Source organism: Nematolebias whitei, chromosome 9 (assembly GCF_014905685.2).
Source record: "Nematolebias whitei isolate Nwh7 chromosome 9, NemWhi1, whole genome shotgun sequence".
In the NCBI taxonomy this organism is placed as follows: domain Eukaryota; kingdom Metazoa; phylum Chordata; class Actinopteri; order Cyprinodontiformes; family Rivulidae; genus Nematolebias; species Nematolebias whitei.
In genome coordinates, this window is record NC_056506.1 from 44,050,950 (window position 1) to 44,073,779 (window position 22,830).

The 22,830-nt window shown below is 41.5% G+C and overlaps 1 protein-coding gene across 1 annotated transcript in view; it reads right to left on the reverse strand.

Annotated features, from left to right (window-relative positions):
- Positions 1-20,181, reverse strand: part of st6galnac5a (ST6 (alpha-N-acetyl-neuraminyl-2,3-beta-galactosyl-1,3)-N-acetylgalactosaminide alpha-2,6-sialyltransferase 5a) — a 62,342-nt gene extending 42,161 nt beyond the window's left edge. The window contains exons 1-2 of the mRNA XM_037681884.1: positions 20,060-20,181; positions 19,265-19,459 (exon numbers count right to left, since the gene is read on the reverse strand). Of these exons, the coding sequence (XP_037537812.1) occupies positions 19,265-19,459; positions 20,060-20,074 (210 nt within the window). The 5' untranslated portion in view covers positions 20,075-20,181. The remainder of the gene's footprint in view (positions 1-19,264; positions 19,460-20,059) is intronic.
- Between the last annotated feature and the right edge of the window lie 2,649 nt (positions 20,182-22,830).

Genomic DNA, 22,830 nt, shown 5'->3' on the forward strand with positions numbered 1-22,830 from the left:
ACCAGTACATACCTAACCCCAAACCTAACCATTACCAGTACATACCTAACCCTAAACCTAACCATTACCAGAACATACCTAACCCTAAACCTAACCAGGGGGTTAGGTATGTACTGCAGAGTTTAGTTTGTAAACCGATCAATGCCGGAACACAAATAGCAGGTGGGTGCAGGTGTGTGTGTGTGTGTGTGTGTGGGGGGGTCCTCCTTCAGAAAATTTTGAATAAAGAAAATGTAATTTCCTGCATTTTGGTGTATTTTAACAGGTTGTTAAACATCTCCACTTCTGTCAATCCCCTCACCCCCTTACTTGATGGTTCCGAGCCCAACACTGTCCCTGCTCATTGTTCTCCGACTCCACATGTGAAACCTCCAGGCGCTTCCTCCAGCTGTTCATGGCAGTTGCCTGTGGGCTCCTTCCCACGTACAACTGCCTGGTTAGCTCGGCACTCACCCCCCCAACCTAACCCTAAAACCCTAACCCACCAACAACATGTCTTCTTATGGGGACCGGGCAAGGATCAGTTGGTCCTCACATTATAGTACTTACTGTATGTGTTGGAAAAATGGGCCTTACAAGGTGACTACTACAAAGACACACCCGCACACCCATCCATTATCTTCCGCTTATTCCAAAGTCAAGTCACAGGGGCAGCAATTTGAGCAGGGAGGCCCAGACATCTCTTTCTACAGTGATTCGGGCTTTTAGTTAGATTGTCAACACACAACACAACACAAAAATACAAATGGCTTCTCTGGGATAACACTCAATGTTTTTTCCAACACTCCAGGATTTCACACTGGAAAACGTTTTGAGTGAAAATCGTTGGTTTGCTCAACAAACTCCCCATCTTGACATTTTGCTCGAGTGCCAGAGCCCCTCGCATCATCGCCGCTCACGCATTTATTTGATTTCCACGCTCAGATTGTGCACCTTTCTCATCCTACAGTTTCATTTTCAGCTCGATGGCTCTGATATATAAAAAGACCCTTTTCTGCAGAAGATGTGACGTGAAAATGAAAGAGTGGCTCACCTCGAGCTCAGATATTGGAGTTGTTACTCGGCAGACTTCTAACGAGATCATCTCGTTATGGATTCGATCCATTGTTTCTCACGCAGCACAGGCTGTAACCACGCTGATCGGTCTGCTAATCTGAGAGGATTACAGGAGCTTGTCAGCCCAAAGCATAAAGTAAGGGCATGTGAAAGGAAAGCACAGCGCCTCTCATACCAGACTTTAGGCTGAATTCATCTCATGTGGAGAAGCTGTTTAAAACAACGTTCTGCTCGATGTCGTGAGATGACGCTCAGCGTTGAGGATGACTTTCAGCTCAGTGTCTAGAATTGACTAATAATGGGTCAATTTTGTGTTTGTTCATTCGTTGTGGTGACCATCTTGAATGAGCTTAGCTCCAAACAATAAGTTGTAGATCCATTCATGCAACCTTTATTTAGACAGATAAATCACATTGAGCCTTGAAGACTCATTTTTAAGTGCGACCTGTTTAGACGGACAAAAAGTAATTAAAGTGACACATGTATAGGATTTGCAGGCAAAAAAAAAATCCTATCAAACTCTTTCTGCTTGACTGAGGAGAAAGAGCCTGAAATTGAAAAAAACACCCCACACATAGGCACATGGTGACGTAGACATTCCACAAGGGCGGGGAGACGACAAGAGCGGTGAGTGTGTCCAAGGACACTCCAAAGATACTGTAGGAGTTCTGATAAGAATGGTACAATCAGTCAGTTCCCTCTGATGAGATCCGTAAACGCTCTCGTGCCGAGGTCGACCTGGAACAGCGCCAGAGAGAATCCAAGTCCTGAAATGACGACACAATGTTTACTCAGCCGGGTCCCCCTCATAGGTCCGCAGACTTCCTCGGCGGGAGGGGAAGGGAGGGGGCAGAGCGTCGATTTGCAGGGCCTCCAGGCGAATTGAGATAAGGCGGCCAGTCAAGACCAGCCGAGGAGCCAAACATTATCTTTGGAACGTTTTCATTCAAATACAGGTGATTTATGAGACATTTTGCTAACAGGAAAACAAGAGTGACTCCAACAGTTAATGCTAAAATTTAATTCCATGAGTAGCTCTTGGAATATTTCGAGCACACCTGCACAATTAACTGAGTTATACCTATTTTCCTGTATTTTTTTAAAAAGTTCAGTTGGCTGTGGCAGCCATCTTGAATCAAAATAACTCAAAGTTAATCAATTGTAGATGCTCAGTGATTACTTCCTGGAAGTTTCTTTAAACTTTATTTTGTGGCTCATGAGATATTTTAGTAACAGACACACAGACACTGACAAAAACCTCTCGTCTTCACCGTTTCAGCGTCGGGTGATAAACATGAATGTGATTTAAGTGGTGGAGAAGGAGGCGTAGGAGAAGTGAGGAGGAATCCTCCTCAAAGAACGCTCCTGAAACTCCATGTCTCCGCCGTCCTACGTTTCTCTGTTTGTCTCCAGCTCCTTTTTCGTGCTCGTCTTTTTCCCCATCAGATTACCGTTCGTTCCTCAGCTCGCCTCCACCTGTTACAACTTCTCTTTTCTCCACCCTCCTCGTATCTTCCCATCATTTTGCCCTGACATTTTCTCCTCCTCCTTCTCTCCTGTTTGCAATTTTAAGAAAGTGGAGAAGAGAAAAAGATTTTGTAACCTGGTACACCTACTTTGGTGTATCCATGCCAAGGTAATCGTTCTTTCAGTCGAGTGTCTGTGAGGTCCTGACTGCAGTATTCTGCTTTTCTATCTGGTCGGGGGGTGGGGGGGGGGGGGGCTAGAGACAGCAATAGCTGCAGCAGTGAAGCCTGATGCACGTAGAGTCAATTAAAGACAAGGAGTATGCCCTGCAACAAAGTGCAACCTCCTGCCTTGTCTGTCCAGCTGATTAAAATGTAAACTCAGTGGGAAGAAGCGCTGGTTGTTCCTCAGACTCCCTGAACGAGAGGAGGCGGGAAAGACGAGGAGGTTCGTTTTATCAGGAAGACAGAGGGAGCAGAAATGAGGTGCAGCTTTGTTCTTTTCACCTCTCTGCACAGGTGGTGAGGAGAGTCAGATTTAATGGCAGCGAGTGCTGCCTTCAGGGCAGAACCTGACTGCACGAGAGCTGCAGAGGTGTTTGGGATACAAGGCTGTTTTTTTACTGGGGGAGGTGGAGCGGGGGCTAGAGACAGTACCCAAGTAATCCAGTTTGTCTCAAGACTCACAGAAGAACAACTCTGTGATCAGCTTTTAAAGATTGTTACTATCGGTGATATTAAACCCAACAGAGTGATGCGTTTGATTTTGGGTTTGACTCCATAATTGAGTCTTAAACACTTTGATGTTTAAACTTTCATCCTGACAGTTCTGTTTCTGCACATTTTAACTATAATATTCATGAGTATTTCTAAATCTGCTGCGTTTCTTCTTCAACTTTTACTAACTGGCATATTATAATGGATGCAAGTGTTTTGTGCTCTGTGATGACTTTTGTTGGGAGTTGGCTCTATATGAACAAGCGATACGCTGATGTCCCCATCGCTGAGATATTTAAATAATGAATGTTTGTAATTTTCAACATAAGTGTTTTTCTGGACTGGAATTGAACAGGGAGTGTAACCTTAATGTTTTGATGCAAGATATTCAAGTGGGGAGGAGTGATTCTGTGCAGAAGAACAGATGTTTGCATCATGATCTGTGGTTGGATCGAGCCCAGGGTGCAGAGACATAAAGAATCTCAAAGATAAAATAAAGAATTCTAATTTATTAACAAAAGGTCAAAAATAAAATCTGTCGTTGCAGCAAAACATAAATTCACAGGAGCAGAGAGACAAGAGCATGACGGCTGTGGAAAACACACGGACAACAAGGAAACACAATGACGCAGAACTTAAAGGGACACTAACAAGACATAATGATGAACACCTGGGGTGACAGGTGAAGCAGGAGCTGACACATGAAGGAAGAAACACAAGAATCTAAAGAAATGACACAAGACAAAACACACATTCTCAGTTTGTTTTTCTTTGTCCGAGGCGGCGCAGACGGATCCTGGCGAGTGGAACCATTTTATCAGGTGCAGTGGTGGAGCCAGGGGGTGGCCAATGGTGTCCAAGGCCAAAAAAATTATCTTTTGACACCCCAATCATTTGAGTAAACTATATTTCTAAGAAATATAAAAACTGGAAATCGTAGTTTCCTCAAATGAAGTATTTTTTTCACACGGATGCGGCAGCCATCTTGGATTTTAACTTGCCAACCCAATTTTCAAAAGGAACATTTCTTTGACACTAAAAATTATATATATTCTTAATAACTCATTAAGAATAAAACAGAAAATAAGTGATTATTATCCTGGAGTGGATTGATATTCAGATGGAAACTCCAGAGCAGTGGAGGATGTTCTCTGAACTCAAGAGGACAATTTAATCCAACGCCCGTCGTTACTTGAAGGGATGCAGCTCTTTCCCGCCAGATGTTTAGACTAAGATTGTCTTTTGATGAGGAGCTTCTTGTTGAGCTTGAGCTTCTTGTTCAGCGCGCAGTAGGCTGTGGAGTTGACAGTGTTTTGTAATTTTACTTGAAAAGAGAAAAGTTTGTGCAACCACTTAGAGTAAAAACTGCAATATTAATGCCGTACGAGCAGCTGGAACTTAAAGCAGGGCTCGCTTGTGTTCCCACGTTTAACAGAAACACTCTAATGAAATGAATCATAAGCCGAGTGTTTATTACCAAGGTAAAGCCTATTCATTTAGTTAATGGAAACATCTGAGGTGCTGTAATGGCCGACCTGATGATGAGGATGAACAAAGAAGATGCATTCACGCACGCTGATCTTCATAGTGAACGTAATGATTTCTGCCAGCCACTCTGGAACTGAGTCCCATCAGTAAAAAAACACTTTTTTTGTTTTAATACCAAGGTGATGAGCCTCCCCCATAAACAGCAGGCTCATTACTTTAATCCTGAGTGGATTCAGCTTAGCAGGAATTTATAAAGACACAAACAATGCTCTGTTGCATGCTAACATCTTTGTGTCGGGAGGACGCTCCCACAGCATTTTATCCTTTAATGAGGCCTGATGAGCCGCTGAGGAGCAGGTGAGGATCACAGCTGCAGCCGAGGAACGAGGATTCGAAACCCTTTATTTAACGCTTAAATCATAAGAATTAAAAACATAAATGTAGTTTTGTTGAAAAACTGATAGAATAATAAATTATTTATAGCTTTTGTTATAAGAAGCGGCTCAACTGACTTTATTATGAACTGGAGCGTTGCAAAAAAATAAAATAAAAATAGAATTTATGTTTTAGTGTTTCTATATTTCATCCTCCCAGTGTGGAGCTAAAACCCAAAGGGTCAAAAGATTAATCGGAGAGGACTCAAAAAGATAAAAGTCCAAATCCAGGACTGGAACTGTGTCTGTTTATGATCCATAGCCAATCTACAGGGAAAGTTACTTTAAAGCGACAGTTTGGATCTGTGAGCGGTTAATATCTTACCTGTTGTAGATAGATCTATAATCTGCCTCAGTTGTGGTGCCAAGACCAACGTGGAGTGTTACAATCATAAAACAGCAGAAATATTATGATAATCCTGCTGGAAATTCTTCAGGCTGCACTGGAAATGTTACAGCTAGCTGCTGCTGTTACTATATGCACCTAAAAATCATCAAACTTGTTTAAATATTTAAAGAAACAGCAATTGCAAAAAATTGCTTCAAGATTTTATTTGATTGGAATTCTTTTAAAACAGCTGTAATACATGTTGGTCTCATCCCCATTCAGACAGATTGTTTGCCTGTTTGTTCAGCCAAACAGGCTGAAAATGAGCTAAACGTTAGCAGATGTCTTTTTCTTTACCTGCACAACCACCCAGTCACCGTCGGGTCGGTCACATGACTCACGTTGCAACGTGTTGACAGGTTCAGACGATTTGTTTACATCCAGGCTGGACCCTCATTCCAGAGGTTTATATCCATCCATCCATTATCTTTACCCACTTCTTCCTTTTTGGGTCCCGGGGGTCACTGGTGCCCATGTCCAGAACTGAGCGAGAGGCGGGGGACTATCTGGACAGGTCTCCAGTCCATCACAGGGACACATAGAGACAAACGAGACAAACAACTCTCTCACTCAGACCAATTTAGAGTTACCAATCAGCCTAACATGCATGTTTTTGGTCTGTGGGAGGAAACCGAAGTACTCAGAGATAACTCGCGCATGCACGGAGAGAACATACAAACTCCACCCAGAAAGGTCCTGGGCCGGGATTCGAACCTGCAACCTGCTCACTGAGAGGCAAAAGCTCTACCAACTGTGCCACCGTGCCGACCGAGTTTTATATCAGTATTTGGAAAACTACTCGAGTAAACTTAAACGGCTCCGTTTCCTGTAATTCATGATATTTTATAGTTGATTTCAAACTCTGGAATGAGTAATAAAAATAGAACCTGAAGGAGGAGTTGTAACGAAGAGATTACCTCCCTTTAAAGAGCTGACGTTTTATTGTGAGATTCTGGTTTAGTTCCACTCCCAATTACTTTTTTATTTATTTGAAAATACACAGTTGTCTTTATTTTAGTTTCTGCTTTGAAAGCTGTGAGATTAGGGACAAACTCACCTACAAACATCTAGTTTTCTTTTTTTTTACTATGGAGAACACTTTATCTAAAATAATGTTTGGGATTTAAACTACCGTATTTTCCACCATAAACGTTGCACCACCGTATAAGTCGCATCAGTCCAAATATGTCTAATAAAGTTGAAAAAATAAAAACCATAAATATGGTGCTTCACTGTTTACATCACATCTATTATGCGTCACCGCTGACAACCCGGAGATGTGGGCCGGTGCTGTGCCAAAAATCCATTGGCTGCCAAATGGTGGCTGTGGGAGCGTGCACGTGAGGACTTTAACAAGAATTTAACAAGATTAACACTTAAAAACAATTATTTGTTTGCTCGACATTATAACAAAGTTGTATCTCATTTTAACTTTTACTTAATAAATGCACTTCAATGGTCAAATCAGCTGCATTTCGCCGAGGCGGCGCAGCGAAATGCAAGCCGACTGCGTCATTAATAGCCACTTTTACTCATTACATGACACAACGGCATGCCATACACCTCGAGTGCCATCTAGCGGCTGAAAATTGTAGTGTTCAATATTTTCAATGTCAAAATGAATGAAAGCGGTCATATCTCAGCCAAAAATTGGTTTGTAAATATGTGAAAAAAAAAAAATAATAAGTTGCTTCGGTGTACAATTTGCAGGACATGCTAATTTATGCAAAAAACTGTGACTTATACGTAATCCAGTCTTTTGTTCTTTGTTGTTGCTTTAAAGAAATCTAGTAAAAGCTCCATATTTCCTATATTCCATAAGACCTCCCTCCTCCTCCTCCTCCTCCTCCTCCTCCTCCTCTCTGTTGTTCTCTGCAGGTCAATGCAGCATCATAACATATAATAAAGTTGATATGTTCCTCGTGGCTTTTAGCCGAGCATCTGATGATGTCATCATGGAGGCTTTCTCTGAATTATTAATGAGATGATCATGAAGGAGGAGTTAGTGCGCTGATGAAGTCATAGATACTCTTTGGCGTCGCTGAAATGAGTCTCAGCCTCGGTTAATGTTATAATTTGCAGCCAGCTGTCGATAATCCAGACTTTGTTGGGTCTCAAACAATGATTCACTTTTTATTTTGAGCCACAAAGTTTCTTGGTGCTCAACTTTAGACAAGGTGGTTACTGCAAATGATTTACTGATCAAATTATTTATTTCTCTTTGGTTTCACTCAGCGTTCGTACTATAATTCTCCCGTTTGAATTTCAGCGTCAGTTTTCGTCATTCATGCGTCAAAACTTTGGCTTTTTCAGGAGATGGGTGCTGAGATTGTTGTTACTCGTGTCTTTTTTAAATAATTGACATTATATAACCTTTTTGTTTCCATTGAAATGAATTGAGATTTTAAATTTTAGCAACTTTCATCCTTTATTTTTTATTTCATAAAATAAAATATAATAATAATATATTTTTGTTTTATTAAATAATAATAAATAAATAATAAATAACTTTCATCCTTTAAGTTTTTGTTTTACCATTCTTAGCCTTTAGCCACTTTTAGCTTTTGTTGTGCTAATTTTAGCTTTTAACTACTTTTTTTTGTTGTTGCCATGTTTGGCTTTAGCTTTTGCATGGTTTAGCTTTTAGCCACTGCTTTCCTAATTTTAGCTTATGCTCTTATGCTGAAACTTGTTGGAGAAGCTGAAACTTGTCAGCTCTTATTTCACATTTCCTTTTCACCGAATGCTTTTTTTTTCTAGTTTAGGTTTTACTTTAATTGATCTTATACCCAGAAAAACACGTTTTAGTTTTTTATGTGATAACATTTTTTAAATTTTGACTCAACTGGGGCTTCTATGAAAAACAACCTTAACTTTAAAGTGATTTTACAGGTGGAAAAGTAGTGAAAATAAATATATCTGCACAATTTAATTAGAATACCTTTGCTTAATCTCTGTTTTAATTCTGCTCCTCGTTTCCTCTGTGTCTTATCAGAGAACTTGTCTGGGTGAAACTTTGCCTCCATAAATAACAGGCTTGACATGAAATGAGTTCCTAAAACTCTCATAACCCACAGAGGAGATTACACCAAATACAAATAACAGTTTGATCCATCCTCTCTCCTGCTGTGGAGGCTACGCTCATTAATCACACCTAAATAGCTGAGTAATGTGGTCGGCTAGGTTCGGCTGCACAGCCGGAGAACAGGGAAACAAAAAGGGCTTTTATTGTGACGCTGGCCTTTATACATCTCTTTACGATCAGACTACCGGTGTAATGCATTATAGCAAGTATTCTATATTATTTACAAAATTATAAAGGTAGAGCCACATATTAAGAATGGAGAAGTTTCATTTACGTTGTTGCAAATAGCTTTCATAACTGAATCTTTAAATCGCCTTTAGTTTGAGTCATTTTTTGGTCCTCAGGTTTTGACCTCTAAGGTTTATGAGTTGTGAATATGCCTCAGAAGTGCTTGGTTTATAAATGAGAGTAAAACGGTATAATTCATAACTAGAGAAATTGCATTTCCTGCAAAAATACAGTATGAATGCTTATTGCTGAAGAACTTGCTGGAAAAAAATGAAATAAGCTAAAAACATGCTGAAATGTAGCTGAAATGGAAGAACAAGCCTACATTAGCAGAAGAAAGCAAAGAATACATATTAGGTTTAAATAAGCAGAAATTATCCTCAAAATGAGGAAATTAGCTAAAAAGCTAAAATAGCTAAAATCGCTGAAAAGGCATAAAGAAGCTTAAACTACCAGAAGGAAGTGGAATGAGATTAAATGATCTAAAAAAAAAGTGGAATTAGCTGAAAAGGCTAAATTTAACACAAAACAGCTAAATAGCAGAAGTAGCAGAAAAAGCTGAAACTAGCAGAAATAAGCTGAAAGGAGCATAACGAGCTGAAATTGGTAGAAATAAGTTCATTAGGTTGAAAGTCACAGAAATTACCAGAACAAAATTGAATTTATCTGCAAACAGCTGAAGTTAGCAAAAAAAATATTTTTTTAAACGACACTAGTTGAACTAGTTAAATTAGCAAAAGGAAGTGGCGAGCACAATTTTGTCCAATTAGGCTTAAAGAAGCAGAAATTATCAGAAAAAAGGAAATTATCTGGAAAAAGCTGAAATCAGAAAAAAAACAACCTGAAAAGTAGGTAAAAATGCAAAAAGAAGCTTAAATTAGCAGAAGGAAGTGGAGAGAGCACATTGTTGCTGAATTAGATTGAAAAACATTGAAATGAGTGCAAAAATGCAGAAATAGTTGAAAAAGTTCAAATTAGCATAAAAACTGCTAAATAGTAGCTGAAATAGCAGAAAATGCTGAAAATTAATAAGCTGAAAGAAGCATAACAAGCTGAAATTAGCATAAAGAAGTTAGAAGAAGCACAACACTGTTGTAGTTAGTCAAAAATAATCTTCAAACAGCACAAAAAACAGCTGAAAGTAGCTGAATTTTTTTTTTTAATTTGCACATAGAAGCTGAAAGAAACTGAGCCGGCCCGGAACAGCATGTGAAAGGAGCAGTAAAAGGTTGTAAACAGATCTAAAGACTTGAAGGATGTAAAATGAGCTCAATTAATTTTCTATGATTAAAAAAAATGGCAGAAAAGGCTAAATATTTCAAAAAGCTAAAGTTGCACCAATGACAAATATCATAGCACCCTTCTGAATGAGCTGAACGTTTTGATTTATGATTTGCTGAAATAGCACAAAAATTGTGGAACGAGAAAGATGCTGAAAAACGTACAGAAGAAAAGTGGATGAGTGAATGCTTCATAAACGCTCACACAATAAAGTCTGGTACTTGTGGGGTAACTTATGTTGCCTGTCAACACTGGGCTGTTTTATGAAGTAAAATTCCACTAACTAACTGAGCCGTAACATTTATTGCTACTTTATATTAAGAAAGTATTCCCTGGTAACTAATGGAATAAAAAAAAGTAACATGTAAGTTAACAAAATGCTTATCAAAAAATAACCTCCTCTCCCGTCCATTCATCCATCCAGCCGCCCATAATTGCTTTCCAGGCCTGAGCTGGAGACAGCCTGAAGCTTTGTTGTGTTTGGCGGGAGAAAAATGCACCAGAGATAAGAAGGATCCAAAACTGTGCTCCCACTGGGGCCGCTGTGGTGGAACCAAACCCCTTTCTTCTCTCTTCAATCAAACTATATATTGTGCATTTAAAAAGGGTCTCGTTATAAAAATGGCTCCTAAATGCCATTCAGTTCATAATTATTCAACGCTGACCTGACAGACACCTGTGTGCAGGTTTGAGTTAGTTCCTGTTAGATGGCGGAGTCCTTGAACGCATCGACCTAACTGTGTGTGTGTGTGTGTGTGGGGGGGGGGGGTCTGTATGCTCATCCATCTGGGGGAAGCCATAGCGAAGTCCTAATGAATGGTGGAAATTACTTTTCTGTGCGGAACAAAGAATACAAAGAAGATAGAGCTGCCTGAGATGAAATATTGGACTTCTCAGCGCTTCATCCGTCACTTTAGTTGTGGTTCGTAGAGGGATGCCTTGTCACAGCGACTCGGCACAGATTCGTGCTCACGCCTTCAAGCCAAGTGTCCCGAGTCAGGGAGAAGTTGTGGCCTCGATACGTCTCAAACTGACTAACCGAGGTTTCTTTTTCTTTTTAGTCTGAACAATCTGTTTCTTTTAAATTCTTGGTTCTAACTCCGAGGAATTGTCTGAAGCTGTTCCCAGAGGATGAAAGACATTTCTCATCACGTTACTCCCCCCGAGGTGTCACAGTGACAATGGATTCATCTTCATGGACAAATGTTTTCACAGTCCTCGGACAGATTGTCAAGAAGTTTGGTGCCATCATGAAATTTACTCAATATTATTTTGTATTTATCTGAAATGTTCATATATGGGCTCTATACAGACATCTTAACTTCATAAATCATTGTCTGTTATTCAACAATGTTCAGTCAGGTCATCTGGGCGGTTTCTTTTTTGTCCTGAGACGTTTCACCCTCCATCCAGAAGGCTTCATCAGTCTGAGGAAACATCAAAGAAAACTAACAACAAAAAAGGTTTGGAAAGGTGAGATCCAAGCAGATGAAATGAGTTTCCTCTGTAGGGCGGCCAGACTCATTCTTAGAGATAAGGTGAGGGGCTCTATCATCTGGGGGGAGCTCAGCATTAGGAGCAGTCAGCTGAGGTGGTTCAGGCGTCTGATTAGGATGGCTTCTGGATGCCTCTCTTTGGAGGTTTTCCAGGCACGTCTCTCTGGAAGGAGATCCAGGGACAGACCCAGGGCTCTCTGGAGGGATTAGATAGATAGATACTTTATTAATCCCAGGGGAGACATTTAGGAATTATACAAGATTCGAGATTATACATCCTCTCTGGCCTGGGAGCACCTTGGGTTCCCTCAGGAGGAGCATGTTGATCTGTAGAGGGAGGTCTGGGTTTCCCTCAAAGACCTTTTCCCTCTGCAACCCCACTGAAGAGAATAGTTAGATGAGTAATAGAATATTCAAAACGCCAAAGTCCATGTTCAATAATCCAGGTATAAAATCCAACAATGGTCAGTCAGGTCATCTGGACAGTTTATTTTTTTGTGCTGAGACGTTTTGCCCTCCATCCAGAAGGCTTCATCAGTCTGAGGAAACACCAAACAAAACTGATATTCCCCCTACAGCCTACTCCAAAGTGGGGGAAAAAAACACCCAGTGGACTTTGGTGCTTTGAACCAGTTTGACATGACTGTTGACGAGGGAGAGGGTGGGCACCAGAGTCCATCTTAGCACCAACAGAACTGTTTTTTTCCACTTTGGAGTAAGATGTTGGGGGAGAAACAGTTTTCTTTGATGGTTTCAAAAACACCTTTTTTTGTCCTTGGGAATTGAAGCCAACAAGACTCGATTATGGAAACGGACATGTTTTTTTTTTCTTTGTAACTAGACTCTGCTTAGAAGTGTGAGAATCTGGATCGGGTCCATCCCTAAAACCGGTCCGACTCCCCACCTCCGGCATCTGGTTCTTTCATTCCCAGATGGAGAGGAAACTCACTCTAACGCAAATAAATCAAGAGATATAATTTCCGTTTACCAATTTAATGTTCATCTGGAAGGAGAAAGTTACAGTTTTAGCGCTGAAGTGTCCGTCCAACTCATCTTAACCTGAAAGTGGAAGCGGACGCCCCAGCTTATACTGGCCCTAGGCTCCGCCTTCTTTCAGGAGCACAGCCTATCAGAGTGTATCAGTGGGGTGACTATGTGTGATGTCACTGGTCTTATCTGTTTCTGATGGTGAAAAATAGATGAAAGTGCAAATCTATTCTACGTGATGGAAGCCAGCAAAATAAAAAATTACTCCTTATCGGGTGTTGACTGTGGGAAGCTCACTCAGAGAAGCTGGGCCCATCTCATCTGTACAGAACCGGGCCATCACTGGTCTGTCTCTGGGCAGACAAGACCGGGGGTCTCAGCATGATAAAGTAGGGCAACTCTAACAAAAGGGGTGAGGGGCCATTGACTTTCACATGCACAGTCCCAATCTCACATCACCTTGTAAGGCTTCAACTAACTAAAGTTGTTAGAAAAATTTGTATTTGAACGTATAGCAACAAGAATCAACAACTGAAAGTTGTTTAAAGATTTTATTTTTTATTTTATTTTAATAAGGGAAATGTTCAATTTGTTTAAATAGTGAAGCAGGACAAAGGTTCCTGTATGAAGTGCAGTATTTCAATAATTGTGCCATTCAGGTCTTTGAGGATGAAATCAAATTCAAGTTTAAGATTTATCCCCATGGGGCAATTGGGCACACAAAACATCCAAACTAGACAAGACACTGAGACATTAAAATAACTGTACAGAAATAATCCTTGTTCGTTGAGAAGTCTGATCACTACAGGGATGAATGAGTTGTTCAGTCTGTTTGTTCTACATCTGGGCAGCAGATATCTGCGTCCAGATGGAAGCAACCTGAACTCACCATTGAGTGGATGATCGGGATCTGCCAGAATCAGCCTGGCCTTGTTCACTGACCTCACCTTGAAGGTGAAAGTTAAACAATCTTAACATAAAGAACAGCAACAACACCCTGAAAATGCAAAGACCACAACCAATGACACTAACAACAAAAACTCTAATATACCATAGTTTATGTCTCCCTGATTTTAGCAGCTCCAGAGAAACAATGGCCGCCCACAGCAATCCACAATCCAGATGAATCTTCAGCCTTGTGTTCCACTGAACCGCATTCATCAAGTTGACAGGAAACACGAGAACAAAAAGGGAAACATCACGTCTGACACTTGCTCAGGAAGCCTCAGTTTCTCCTTTAATCACATGAACAGCCATCATTGTGCAGCAGAAACAATCTGCTCAGTCTGCAGCTCAACCACCGAGGTGCCCACCTGTTTGACAAGACTCCCCATTACTGACTCCACCTGACTTATCACCCGGGAATCTGCAGGATTCTGGTGCCGCAGCGGTAATCAGAGGAAGGAAGGCGGCTGCGTCGACTCGCCTCTACTGAGAGACAGGTTGCTTTCCATCCTCCTCCTCCTCGAGAAAATAAAATAGAGAACAGTGCTAAAAGAAAAGGAGCCCTGTGGGATTTCACGCTTCCACTCATGGATCCTTCTCCTCCTTCGCTCTCTTGTCTCATTCTCTCAGACTGAACCTTTCCTGACTTCTGTAATCCCTTTTATCATCTTCTCCTTCCTTACCCCCTTCTCATTTTCATCCTCCTTTCTCATTCCCTTTGCCCTTTCTCTATAAAAGAGTCTCTTCCTCTTTTCATCTCCAGCCCAAGTTTTCCTCCTTATCTTGTTCTCATTCACAGTTCAGCCCAACCAGTGCTGCTGCATAACTAGAAATAAATTACCCTTCATTCTGACCTAAATCAAACATCTTCTAGTAAAAAAAAAAAACATACTGAGTATGAAAATTGTTGTGAATTTTAGACGAAAATAAATACAGCAGCTACGTTTGAGGAAAAGTTTGACAAATGCAACGTAAAAGTCTGCAGAGGTCGGTGTCAACGCATTGAATCCTCCGTGGAAGATAATGTGAAGCGGTCAAAGGCGGACTGGCACTGCGCCCTGTGTGCCAGTCATCCGACAGCTCAAACAGATCAATACAGCGAACAGGTCAGCAAGCAACGAACAAAAGGTCCAGTCGGTGGATTTTTCCAAACACTGATCTTTTAGGAGATCAAACGAGAGAGGAGGACGGCAACGTGAACAAACTGCACTGAAACGCCTCAGAGCTGCAGCGCACCGACACATTGTGAGGCAGCAAAACTCATCCAAATCCTCAAATCATCGATTCCAGCCTGACATTACCGCACGTCTGAAGCAGCGTAAATGATCTTCAGTGGAGCTGTGACCCCAATGATGTCCTCTGTCGCCAAACTGTCAATAAGCTTACAGCTGGTGGGAAAAAAAAAAAGGTTTCTTATGATGCTCGGCTGCTCAGGTTCAGTCGAGGAAAATCAATTCTCATCCACAGCAGCGTTCAGCGACACATTACAGACAAATCCTCATCAAATCCAAACACGGTCGTTGAATATCGGCCTTTCAAATGTGCTGCGTCCTCCAACAGGGCTCCTCAAATATGACAGCGCTGCACATTTTATTTATGCATCATTCAAAGTATGATTGGCTTTCAGAGGCAAACGCACGACACCCTCAGATCTGCACGACTCGTTAATGTTTTTAATCAAGTCAGGTCCAAAACAAACACAGCAGACAATATTTAACAGGCAATGACCCAAAATGCTTTGGAGCAGGGAAGAGCTGCTCCAACGTGAAGCAGAAGTGTAACGAGACTATTTTTGTTCTGCACAAAGTGTTGAGATGTTTTTTCTTGCTGAATGTCACAAAAACTAGAGAAAACTCTTCTTTAACCCCACAAATGCAGCAGTTTTAACCCTCATACTCTTTGAAGAGTTAAAAACCTCCAAGTTTTAGGATGAATTTGCTGCATATTTGAAGAACAGTAAATAGAAAAACATGCTATTCATCTGCTGTAAATCTCTACAGATGGAGTTATAAAACAAAAAAAAGGTTGTTTTTTTCTGTAAAGATGCACCAAATGTTGCGAATAACTTTTTGTCAACAGTTTCAGAGTTTAACGATCATCTAAAATGATTTGTATTGAGTTTAGTTTTAATGTCCTTGTGGTTTTATAAAACACATTAGCCTGCGTCAGTTTTTCGGATGTCAGTATTTAACACCGAGTGAGATTAAATTGATCAGAATCAGCTTTATTGTCGTTGCACAGTTAAGTAGAGTGAAATTACGTTCCGTACAACCGTCCGAAGAGTAGAAGTGTACCGGGCCTGCAGCTTCTATGAAGCTCTGCTCTTATCACGTAGAAAAGAAAAGGGCAAGAAAACATGAGGAGAGAAGGTATTAAAAAAAAGATCTCTCCAAACGTGTCCTTGACACAGGACACAGTGTAAAACAGCAAAAAAAAATCTACCTCAGCACAGCAACATAGAGAGACATAATACATTTTTGCAGGAGCAGTTTCCATAGTCCTGATAAAGATGTTACAGTGTCTATCAGCCTGTACAACTCTGATAGCGCCCACAGACGTTGGGCAGAGCGTCTTGTTTCCATAACATCCAACAAGAAATTGAGATAGTCTTCAAAGGCCAGAGCCAGATTCAGATTTTAACAGTGGTTTGGGTCAGGCTGAGCTCAGTAATTTCCATGTCAGTCTCGCTTGTCCATCTCATGCCAACTCCAAACAGCCCAGTTGTGATTACTTATGCCAAAGTCAGGCTTACAACTTCTCCAAGATCTATTCCTTCCAACCGTCCGTGAACACTGCCAGAAGTTCCACAGTCCTGCCTGCTCCGCTCTGATACAGGTCCACAGATAGTTCGCACAGAGTCTGAGTGTTGCCAAGCCTGGCACACACACTCCAGGCAGCTTAAACAGCTGCTGACGTTTCCAAATTTTGTCGATAATCCAGATTTCCACTGACTCCAAAAATCCAGTTATCATAATCCAATTATCGATTCAAATAATTCAAAATCCGATTAAATTTATAACCAGGTGGTGACGGAGCAGCACCTCCTGGTCTCTCTTTGTCCGCCTGTTGAAGATCAAATCTAAAAATCTGTTTTCTGCTCGTCTTTTCTGCACCTGCACTAAACCGCCCCGGCACGTCTGTCAAACCATTATTTACATTTTCCTGAGCTCTTATATACACGAACATCAACGCTCTTCGACAACCGAACAGTGAAGCTGTGCAGAAAACGTACATCTGAACATGGACAATGACTGACAGCAGCTGCGCTCAGAAGCCGTACAGCATTTCGATTATACGCAGCTGAAATAATAACAGTCTCATGTTGGGAAAACAATGGTTTCTCATGAAGCGCCTTGGAAAATTCAGATGCAATATCACCCTCTTGAAACCGAGTCATTGTTGCTGTAAATAATTCACATCCAGAGAAAACAACGTGGGCAAGAACTGCATTCATTTTTCTAAAGAAACAGCACCTCCCTCCTCCTTCTACAATACAAACATTAATGAAGACCAAGGCTCTGGACTCTGTCAGTTTTGCTCAGATTTAACTTCACTTCATGACTTATTGCTCCATGACAACATGCGATGCAAATGAACACGAGTTCAAACCAACTTTAACTTCAGAGCTCAACAATTCCGATTTGCAAAATGTCTCCTGATCAAAAGCTACTGTTCGTTTCATACTGACATATTCCATGCAGCGTCTTCCTCTGGTGTTCAGAAATGTGTACACTCCACTGCATACGGTGCCGTTACTCACATGCAAACAGCATGATCTGATGGTTTCATACACGCCTCCAAGGACTCGTTTCTTTGAGAACAAGATGGCAGCAAAAAACCGAGCAGCCACTTGTGGCGTCCGGTTCTGCCACATGTTCAAGACAAACAGCAAACCAAGTGAAGCGAACACGATCGCAAAGAGATGCAAAAACACACGAGAGCAGAGGCCGGCGACCCGCAGCTCTTCGGAGCTTTGACCCAGACGAACATGGCAACATGAATATTTAAATTTAAAGCACAGCAGAAAACATTCATTTTTAACACGAATAGGGGGGAAACTCAAAACTGAATAATTCAGGTTTAAAATGTAAAATAAGAGTGTGTGTTTTTCTTTGTTTCAACATGGGGCGGCTGCGGCTGAGTGATTAGAGCGATCGCCCTCCAATGGGAGAGCTGGGGGTTCGACTCCACCAGCAGTCACATGCTGAAGTGTCTCTGGGCAAGGCGCTGAACCCCTCGTTGCCTCCGATGTGTGTCCCATCAGTGCATGAATGTGATAAAGCTCTGATTAGTGATTCAGATGATCTGTGTAGAGATGTAGCAGAGTGCTGTGTGGAGGTAAATCACAGATTGTGTTATAAAGATCTTGGAGTATCTTGAGTAGATAGAACGACGCTAAATAAGTACCGTCCATTTACTATTTTACATGTAAACATACTAAACTGTGGACACTTAATTAACGTCAAAAAGTCCATTTGGCATCTCTGGACCGTAAATTTTATTAATGGCCACAAAGGAAGTTGCAGATTTGTGCATTAAAGCAGCCGTTCTCAGTTTCTTTTAACGTTCCTTGGAATAATTCATCAACAGCTCGTTCTTGCATCTTTAGTTTTTTTTTTGTGAGATTTTGAGTTGTAATATTTGAGTATTTTGTACGGCTTGTGGGTGCCAGTAAAAATGATCTGTTAGGAAAAAGACTGATGGGGATCCTTAAATAAACAAAGTTCAGGACACTGTTGGGTTCAGGAACACCAAGTCCAGGGAAGATACTGAAATCAAACGTCATGCCACCAACAATCATTTTTGTTTAGTCTTAACTGGTAAAGACAAAACCAGTGGTCATGATTGGATAAGATTAATAGATTTTTGTTAAATGGCTCATTAGTGGCGTTGGTATACGCCAACCAGCAACAGTTAGGATCATCTCTTTTATTTGTGGGTCAATAAAGTCAGGACGCAAAGATCCCAGGATTACAGAGAAGAAGCAACTGTCAGCAGGTCCAGTAATTTTAGAGGAACATGATGCAGAATGAGAGCGGGTAGCAAACAAAATGAAACGTAACCACACAGGAGGAATGGATCTGTGGGGGTGCAGAAAGAAAGAAAGATGGACGCAAAAGTGAATGAAATGACAACATGATTACAGCGGCGCAAACAATGGAACAAAGAAACAGAGAACAAAAAAAAAAGACGTGAAAAGGATGAGGAGAGGATGAATGGAGACAGAAAGATGTAAAATGACGAGTGGGCGCAAAGATCCTCCAGCAGTCAGAGCAGCACATCATCCCGGGTGCTGCCTTCACGATTGGGTCTGCTTTAACCCCCCACACTGATCGTCTGAGCCGGTCCGAGCTCAGTGACGTCAGAGGTCTCCTGGGTTCACCAATTAGGGTGTAAGAATGCAGCCGAGGATTTCATTTGTAGCCTAAACTGTTATTAGTAACGACAGGTGGGTATTGAGCTCGGCGCAACGCTGCTGGAGAAAATTGTGATAAACGACACGTCTCTAAAGAGCTGTGCAAACAGATGAACAAAGACGTGCGAAGGGGAGGAAAGTCAAGATGTGCTGCAGAACTGGGCGCCTAATGGGAGACTTTACCTTTCAGAGGACATGTCCATGTCCATTCGATGCACATTCAATGAGTTCGGTCCCCGGTTGTGTGGGAGACGTGGAGGCGGCAGCATCTGCTTACCTTGTGGTCGATGATGCCGCTGTAGCCCTGGAGGGCCGGCAGGTGAGGCCTGGCCACAGTAGCAGGGGCTTCAGGGGGCCGCTGCTGGATGAGCGTGTCGTTGGTGTCCCTGGAAGCGCTGCTGAAGTTGCCGTTGTACACGAGGAACAAGCTGGCACACAGAAGAAGCACGAGGAGCACAGCCACCCCATGGCGCTGAAGACACAAGCAGGCGAGGACAAGTGAGTCCCGTTAAACTCTGAGGGGATTTAACGACATTTTTATATCCTCAGCTGCTTTAACAATAAAGACTGGAGAGATTTCTGCTCATTGATGGGCTAAAAATATTAAGACTAATAAGAGAGGAAAGTCTTGGCCATACTTCATGGATACACTCAGATGCTTCAAATCAAAGAATAAAACCCCATAAAAATAAAAGCTTGAATTATCTTGTTGAAAAATCGCAGGTGCAGAACCTCATGACACTAACTTTGGTTTGTTTCTAAGAAAATTGCCCAAACCTGTTTTTTTAAAACCCACAGCGAAACAAAAAAACTCATGCACTTTGAAAAATAAACATCTTAAGTGTTTGCTTTGAAGGATTGTGCAGCAGCATCCAGCGCGCGCGCCCTGCTCCAGCTGCAGGAGCTGAGAGGCTCACAGCTGGAAGCCCATTGTTCTGATCCTAATCTCCTGATCCGACATCAGCTGCGACCTGGCGGTTCTGACGCTCTCCAAGGAACCGGGCTCCGTTTAGAAAAAGCGCACAAACAGAACCAGCTCGGCGAGCGCGCGGCGGAAACGCGTCATGTTTACCAGAGGTGTCTTCATGTTGGCTGCGCGCGGTCTCGTCGGCTCGGAGTCCACTTTCTGTCATGGTCCGGACTCGTGCGTCCACATCATCCCGGATCCGCTCCGGTCCGTGCCAGCCTGCCGCTGCGTGTGCGCGACTTCATCCAGAGGAGACAGATGTTCTCTGCTGCGCTCTGCTGGGTCCTAACGCCGGCCGGCTGCACCAGAGTCCAGAATGTAGCACAGTTATCAAAGAGACACTTCACATCTGATGAGGTTTGGTTCTGCAGATGAACATTTAGTATTTTTATTTGTTTTAAGCTTCTTCTTTGTCTTTCAGCTCCCACAGCAGATCATCTGGTTCAGTTTCCACCACCTGCTGATAAACACCAGGCCCTAAATGATCCAGTAAAGCAGCAGACATGCTGAGAATAAACCCTGGATATATTTTTAAACAAAGATATGTCCTGTTTAAAGATACGACCCGTCCTTTATCTTGACCCACTTCGGTCACTGGAGCTCATGTCCAGCAGTCGCTGTCCGAGAAGCCTTGGACATCCTGGACAGGTCTCCAGTCCATCACAGGGACACGTAGAGACAAACAAGCCACTCCAGATTGATTGACTTTTTGTTAGTTTTTGTTAAACAAATAAAACGAGCAAACAAAAAGTCAATAAATCTGGAATGCAGGTGGATCCAACGAACTCCAAGCGAACAAGGAACAGAGCAAATACAACCAAAGCACGAGTCTCGTTTTCATTCCAGTTCCTTCAGTTTAGTAAACCGTCCATGAATGCATCTTCGTTTGATGAGATGTCTGTTCCCTCCTGAGCTCAACACACTTATTTCATATTTGGTCAAATTCATCTTGTTGGAATCAAAAAGAAAGAGGAGTAAAGGGGTTATTTTTTCACTCTGATATATATTTGTTAATAAAAGTCTTGTTTCAAATTGTTTCTGTTGGAGAATACCTGGATAAATGTCTTTCTTCTCCACCGGTGTGACGTTGATGAAGCAGCAGGAAACAACTTCTCCTCCACCTCCAGCCTCCAAGACCATTCTTTCCCTTAAAAACAATTAAGTTCACAACTTCTCTCTTGACTCCAACCATTTAAGAAACAGATTATCGGTTATTTTCTCATCTTTTTTCCTTTATACCCAGAGTTCTTCAGACAACATCTGACCCAACAGGTTTTAAATTGTTGGTTCTGCTTTGAGGAAATGGAACAAAATCTCAGTGGGTGGACGAGACACAAATTCTAGTCATAAATGTGTCCATTTTTGGCTTTAAATAGAGAAAAATTAAAATAAATCATTACTTTTTATCATGACTGATGAAGGTTCCTTCACGTGTTGTGGAACATTCTGCTGCAGGTTCTCATGAAGCTTTAGTTTTTGAATTTAGAGGTTTTTTTTAAATCCCGTACGGTTTTCTTTGAGTTTCATTGAACTGTTCTTGGGCGGCACAGTGGTGCAGTTGGTAAGAGCTGCCACCTCTCAGCGAGAAGGTCACCGGATCAAATCCCGGCCAGGGAGCCTTTCTGGGTGGAGTTTGCATGTTCTCTCCGTGCATGCGTGGGTTTTCTCCGGGTACTCCGGTTTCCTCCCACATACCAAAAACATGCATGTTAGGCTGATTGGTAACTCTTAATTGTCCCTAGGTGTGAGTGAGAGAGTGGATGGTTGTTTGTCTTTATGACTGTGATGGACTGGAGACCTGTCCAGGGTGTCCCCCGTCTCTCACAGTGACTGCTGGACATGGGCACCAGTGAGCCCCCTGACCCAGAAGTGTGTAAAGATGATGGATGGATGGATGGATGGATGGATGGATGGATGGATGGATGGATGGATGGATGGATGTTCCAGGAAAAGGGCCAATCTCATGGAATGTTTGGAACGCCTCACCACAGCAACACCTGGCGGCCATATGCATTCAAGATTCAATATGTTTGTCACAAACAGCAAGAGCATGATGTTTACACTGAGCAAGGTCATTCTTTTCCATTTCCCATGATGTAACTAAAACAACTAAACAAAAAATATGTATAATTTACTCTGAATATAAAAAATAAATAGAACTAAAGAAATGATGGAACATGTATTGGTTATTGAAGGACACTGAGGCAAACAATCCCAGTTTAGTGATTATTGGATCAGCATGCGTTGTGTCAAACGATTAAACTCAATAAAAAGAGAACGTCGTCTTTTTGTCTCGTAACATTCTGAGTTGTTTGTTGGCGTTTGAATGGAAGTATATTTTACTTGAATCAGTTTGTGTTTATAGGAGCTGCTTCTGTACATTTAAGTATTTTTATCAGAACATCTGTTCAACAAAGTCAGGACTGAGACACGTTTTTCTCCTCTCCACATTAACTTCAGTCCAAAATTCAAAACCCCGTTCAGTACCGTACTCTCCGGTAAAGGAGATGAGACTTTTAACGTGCACTCAACAAGAACTTGAATGAACAGCACAGAAATATAAGTAGATACAAAAAAATAGTATGTAAGTTGAGCTTTAAGCATCAAATAATTAGTTTATGAACACATTCAGTTTATATGGCTCTGTACAAAACGCAAACAATTAATATAAAGTACAAATATAAATTCCACAGCATCTGTTCTTCAGTCACGTCAAACACAAAAACCAACTAATTCATTTAAGTTTTCCTCATTTAACTCATTAAAAGCTAAATAAATGTCAGAATCTGTGTTTTTGGTTCATTTTTGATCATTCTTAGTGATAACTGTTGTTTTTGTGGTTATTGTTCTTGTTTATTTTTGTGTTTTCCTTGCAC